Source organism: Penicillium riverlandense, assembly GCF_028828495.1.
Source record: "Penicillium riverlandense strain IBT 135883 chromosome Unknown utg000001l_segment0_segment0, whole genome shotgun sequence".
Lineage (NCBI taxonomy): Eukaryota > Fungi > Ascomycota > Eurotiomycetes > Eurotiales > Aspergillaceae > Penicillium > Penicillium riverlandense.
The window spans coordinates 1-5,774 of record NW_026643194.1 but is presented as its reverse complement, the minus strand read 5'-3'; the positions used below and the strand labels follow the sequence as shown (position 1 = coordinate 5,774).

General features: G+C 49.8%; 2 protein-coding genes across 2 annotated transcripts; one reads left to right on the top strand and one right to left on the bottom strand.

Annotated features, from left to right (window-relative positions):
• Positions 1–1,512: 1,512 nt before the first annotated feature.
• Positions 1,513–2,539, bottom strand: N7474_000002 (aromatic alcohol reductase; the record flags this gene model as incomplete). Its single annotated transcript, XM_057191417.1, has 3 exons — positions 1,513–1,980; positions 2,030–2,443; positions 2,504–2,539. 3 exons carry the CDS (start codon positions 2,537–2,539, stop codon positions 1,513–1,515), a joined length of 918 nt encoding a protein of 305 aa, XP_057056370.1.
• A 1,227-nt stretch (positions 2,540–3,766) lies between these two features.
• On the top strand, positions 3,767–5,289 carry N7474_000001 (transcription factor domain-containing protein; the record flags this gene model as incomplete). The annotated part of the gene is made up of 3 exons (XM_057191416.1): positions 3,767–3,825; positions 3,880–3,970; positions 4,027–5,289. The coding sequence occupies 3 exons, from the start codon at positions 3,767–3,769 to the stop codon at positions 5,287–5,289; spliced, it is 1,413 nt and encodes a 470-aa protein (XP_057056369.1).
• Between the last annotated feature and the right edge of the window lie 485 nt (positions 5,290–5,774).

Here is a 5,774-nt window from a genome sequence, read left to right as displayed (position 1 = left end):
CTGAGTATAACAATATCAGGACCTCGTACGAAGGTCCTATAACACACATGCCGACCAGACGACCTGTATGTTAGGCATAGGTCACGACGCTTCGTCGATGTCTAGTGTCCTACTAGTCTCCCTATCCGCCAAAAGTGGTTGGCACTACGTGCCACTAGGAACATGCCTCTCCAGCTGAAACGCTAACCTTTTAAGAGGCACTGCGCAAACTTAGCGACCCATGCTACCATGTGGTAATCAGATATCGACTGGGCTTCGGTGTATCGCACATAATGCATAATCATACATAGATTCATCTACACTCAAACAGCCACGATTACATTTTAATGTGTTTATTTTCATCACTCCACGTTACTCCAGTGATGTGCGGCTCGAACAAGCAATGGTCATATTGTATAGTGCCTAGTAGGGACGGAACTCCCCATAAACGCAGACGTTAGATATCATCTATTTCTTAACACTTTTCTCGCGCAGACGCTGCTCATCCTCCATCTATAGCTCGCGATCGATTTGAGCACCCTTGGAAGGTTTGTTGCCATGTAATTGAGCCTAAGGATATGTTAGAAATGTTGATCAAAGATCATAGGCTTAATTGTAAACACTCACTAGCTTCGTGGGATTATTCTTGCTAAGCTCCGCCTCTGGGTTAACGTCGTCGTTGTGGTAGTGCGAAGGGTTGGGCTTGCCCCCCTACGAGGCTAGCTTGTTGGCAATTGAGCGCTAGTCCTTAGAATTAAGGTTCTTGTGGCTGCCCTATATGCCCTCCTTGTAGCGCTCGCGCTCGTTGATAACGGACTAGGGCTCGTTGCGCTAGTCTCCGGCTTCGTATATAGGCGCGTGGCCGACGCTAGACTGGCTGGCTCCGTGCATACCGCTGTTGTCGGACATTTTGAAGAGGTAGAGGATTGATTGAGAGAACTACTGTGTGGTCGTATGTCTATGCCAGACATTCATACATTCTTATATGTCGATTGCGCCGGGATGTGATATCATGCTAGAGTCGCTAAGATCATTGTGGGGCGAAGTCTACCATGTAAGGTGGAGGAAGATAGGCGATAAATTTTGCATCCAAGTGGGAAGCAGGAATCCAGAATCAAGGCAGCGGTGGGTGGATGCGATCAAAGGTTGGTTGGTGTTCATCGCACAGGGTCCGATGATTGTCGCGGTATACTCTCACTTAACCCTCATTTACCCGAAGTAGTTACACTAAACAATTCTGGCGACCGTTCTTGGTTATGTAATAAAGGTGACGGCATCCGAATACACTGCACCATATTAGGTTCGAGCTGTAGTCACCTCTAAGGTATAGGTTGTCGTTTAGCGCGATGGTACTGTCACCGAAAGGATCGAGGACGATGCTTGATTGTCTTGAAGCGGAAGATGAAAATGCAGCTGTAGTGGAAGTTGGAGATATTGATGAAAAAACGATGTATTGAGTACTTTGTAGAGAAGAAAGAGAAGAATGCCCGGAAGAGAGCTATCCTGTGTATCCAATAAAGCATTGGAACTGATCTACTGCCCCACCACCCGCTGGACCGTGTCCTGTACACTCTCCAACGACAATCCCAGCATCTCGTTGGCAAGAGTCTCCTCCTTGGCATAGTTCGCATGGAGGCCGGGGGTATTGCCAAACGCAGTGGCACGAACCAGCGTGATGGCACCGCTGAAATCTCCCGCAGAGAGCCTCTTGACCCCTCCACTGATCTCCGCGTCGGTGGATGTCTCCGTCACGGTCCACTGGGTCTTCATGGTTTCTTCAAGAGCAGCCAGGATGTCCTTCTGCGTGGTCTCTACAGAGGCAACATAAAGGTATTTGTTGCTGGTTTCCTGTGGATGCTGCAGGACCGAGACGACAGATCTGGCGAGCTGCTTCTCGTTTGTCAGAGTGAAGCTCTTCTCGCCGCTATCCCAGATGGTAGCCTTGCGGTTGGCAATGTCGAATTCCAAGATGCCGTTCCCAAGACCCTGTTGGAGCAGACGCTGGTCAGAAGGGGTTGTTCGTACAATTCGAGTCTCCTGAATCGCTTACCCAATCAAACAGCAACGAAGTGGCAATACCGGTCCAGCTCAGGCCTCCCGACTCCTTGGTCTTGAGATACTCGACCAGTTCCTTCTTTTGCCCAAACAGCGGCAGGAGATGCAGCACCGCTTCGTTCTGGCTGCTTGCCGAGAACTCCGAGGGGATGAAGCGCTTGACACCCGCTCGGATGGCAGCATCAACGATCTTCTTCTGCTCTCCGAATCCAGCGGCGCCCACCACCGAGATCACGGCGTCCTGGCCCTTGAGTGCGGCCTCGAGGCCCGCGCCCGAGAAGTCGGTCTTGTGAACAACGACATCCGAGGGGAATGTGGCCTCGCTTTCTTTGCGGGATATCACGGTGATGGTGAATTGCGCGGATGTGACAAGGCCGTCGAGGATGATCTTGCCAATGCTGCCGCTGGCCTGCAAGAGTGTCAATGGGGATTGATGTGGCTACCTCTCGTAGCTTAGGAGTTCACGTACCCCGATGATTGCAACGTTCTTCAAAGAGGAAGCCATTGTGGTTTTCTGAGTCTTGGAAGAAGTCAGTTTCAGGGTATTTTCTGCTTTTTCACGTCTGGAGAAATACGACGGAGGGAGAAGGACGGCATCTTTATATGTTTTTGGCTGGCGGTCTGCGCTGGATCTATATATCTGTCACTCTTTGTACTCGATATCATAAATCATAGTCCCTGAATCCATTCCGATCTGCTTAGCAATCCGAACTCCTGTCCGCTTATCCGCTCGGACCAAGGAGACGAGTCCGACCCTGCTTGATCGTAGTTGACTATGCACTAGAGACGGTCATTCTCGATGATTTTCGCCCCATCCGAGCCCCGCCATGCTTATCAATAATGCGGTGCGGGTGTCCGCTGCTCCGCTCCAACGAATCAACGTTTGTCCTTGTGGTCTCCCCCTCTTCGTATAGTCAGGTCTGCTCTTGCAAGCACTCATTCAGACCCAAGCCACACACCGGATTCGTACGCTAGACCCGAATTTCCATGTCGCACACAGCAGGTGCAGCGGGACGATCTTGTCTTGAGTGCCATCGACGGAAAATCAAATGTGACCGATCCGTCCCTTGTGCCTATTGCATCAGAGTCAAGATCCAATGCCGTTATCCGCCGCCGAAGAAGAGTCCGAATATACACCACTCAGATGGCGACGTGGTCGCTCGCATCGAGAGAATCGAACGCACGCTTGAGTCCTTTGAGCAAGGGCTCTCACAGATCTGGCGAGCTTTGCAGACAAACCTTCCCTCGGCGCAGACGGTCGGGAGCAGTGGATACCTCCGGGAACAAGACTTTTGCGATGAGCATCGCGGCCAGAATATGGGCCAGAGCTCTTTTCGGGGTCGAAGCGAAAATGCCAGTATCTCCGAGAGATTCAGAGAGAATATGCTGACAAACAATCTAGAGCACTGAGCGTGATATTGAGACCCTAATGTTGACTGTCAATTCTCACGATGCCCACGAACGTTCAGTCCGGTATCATCAAAACGAACATAGTCGAACATGTTTTCTCTTCAAAGCCGACCTCTTGCAAGCAACCACCTCCCTCCATCCTCCTTCGGTGACGATAATGTTTCTATGGCAAAAATACCTAGACACCGTGGACCCCATTCTGAAAGTCTTCCATGCCCGAACGGTTCAGAAACAGGTCATGGATATAGTTCGAGGCCGAGCTAGCCTTGATACTCCTGCTCAATGCTTGATATCCGCCATATATTACGCGGCGGTGGTTACGATGCCAGTCGAAGAATGTCGTGCTGAATTCAATGAAGACAAGCAAGAATTATTGAAAAGGTATTCGTGCTGGTACTCACCTCAGGATGTAGATCGTTCTAACAATACATAAAGATACCAGACCAGATTGGAGGGTTATCTTTCACGGGCTGATCTTCTGAACTCCTTAGATATGAATGTCCTGCAAGCATTTGTTATCTATCTGGTCCGTATGCTCTTCATGTTATCCGCTAAGTGGCATCTAATATTTGCTCTTTCTAGATCTGTGGTCGACACGACGAAGACGGGCCAGACGTCGACACGCTCATTGGGGTTGCCATCGGAATCGCAGTCAAGATCGGCCTTCATCGCGACGGAGTGCCGCTAGGCTTCTCACCTTTTGAGATAGAAATGCGGCGGCGACTCTGGTGGCAGATTTGTATCCTGGATGTGCGCACAGCTGAGGATCATGGCTCTGATCCACGCATCCTAGTGTCGTCTTTCGACACCAAATTCCCCTTGAATGTCAGTGATACCGACCTTGATCCCGACATGAGTGCACCACCCCTGAGCAGAACAGGAAAGACGGAGATGTTGTTCGCTCTGGTGAGATTCGAAGTGAGCAATTTTGCACGCCGGATCCTTTTCTCGAACAAGTTCTGTCGCGAGAATGCCTATCGCATCTTATCATCCCCGGAAAAATGCAAAGCGATCGATCTGTTTAAAGAGCGGATCGAGACGAAATACCTGTCACATTGCGATTGGAACTTGCCCCTGGACTTTATCACTGCAGCTTCCTGTCGGCTCATCCTCGTGAAACTCAAGCTGAGCGTAAGCAAGCCACAGACGAGGGAGAACCAGACCGTGCTCATGCAGGAGAATTTCCGCACAATTTGCGTGGAGGTTTTACAGTGCGCCCAGATTTTACGGCACTATGACAAGGGAAAACATTGGCTGTGGCTCTTTCAGATCTATATCGAATGGGATGCGTTGGCATGTCTTCTCGTCCACCTTTCTTTGGTCCCCAAAGGCAACGGCACTGCGATGGCGTGGAAATCTGTCTATGAGACATATAACTATTGGAGGAGTAAGACCGACCATCATCGAAATCACCGCTGGGTGCAGATCGAGGAGCTGCACTCTCAAGCTTTGGTCGCTAGGGACATGGTACAAACTGCTCTAACACAACGGGGAACACCATCCGTTGATAGTGACAGCTGGAGCCACTTAAACACAACCAAGCTGGAGACCCAACGGCATAGTTCACCGATGGTATCTAAATATGGTAACAAACAGTGCACGGGTCAGCCATTAGACCCGGACAGTCATGGTTCAAAACGTCCCTTCGAGCTGCCGATGTCACGACCAACGTCCCAAGAAGAGGCAAATAAGACAGCTGCCGCCTATACTTTATCTCAGCCAGAGTCATTCAGTACCCCTGCGGATATTCCGAGCTCGGGCACCGCTTGTCAGTGGAGTGAGGGCATATTTGAGCAGTACTTCCATATTTTGGAGTCTGAGAAAAACACGTCTATAAATTTATGAATACATCGCTTGTTTACGCCATAGCCAAGAATGATAAACAATAGTCAGTATTCTCATCAGTGCTAGAGCGAACCTTGGCCGAAAAGATCAATGCGGAAACATGCCGCTCATGCACACTAATTATAATGGATGGGAAGAAACTGTTAAGGATAGTGTTCACATACAGAATTCTGGCCCTGAGCGTGCTCTGAGATTCATAACTATCACATGAGGCGAAATATTTATAAGATCACGTCGGTATACTTCAGGCTAGAATCTAAAGACCCATAGGTCGATCTTCGGTAATACCCTACCCCATGGGGGTTACTGGGACGTTAATGGGTCCAGTAGGCTTATGTCAGCTTAGGGTTTCCTTAAGTATGGGGCGGCCCACGTACGTCCTAGTAGACTTCGACCGAACGTACCAGTAGCCATTTTACCGTCCGACCACGCTCAAAATCGGGGACGTTTAACTCCACCAATGCCCCCATTCCACTTTTAAAGCT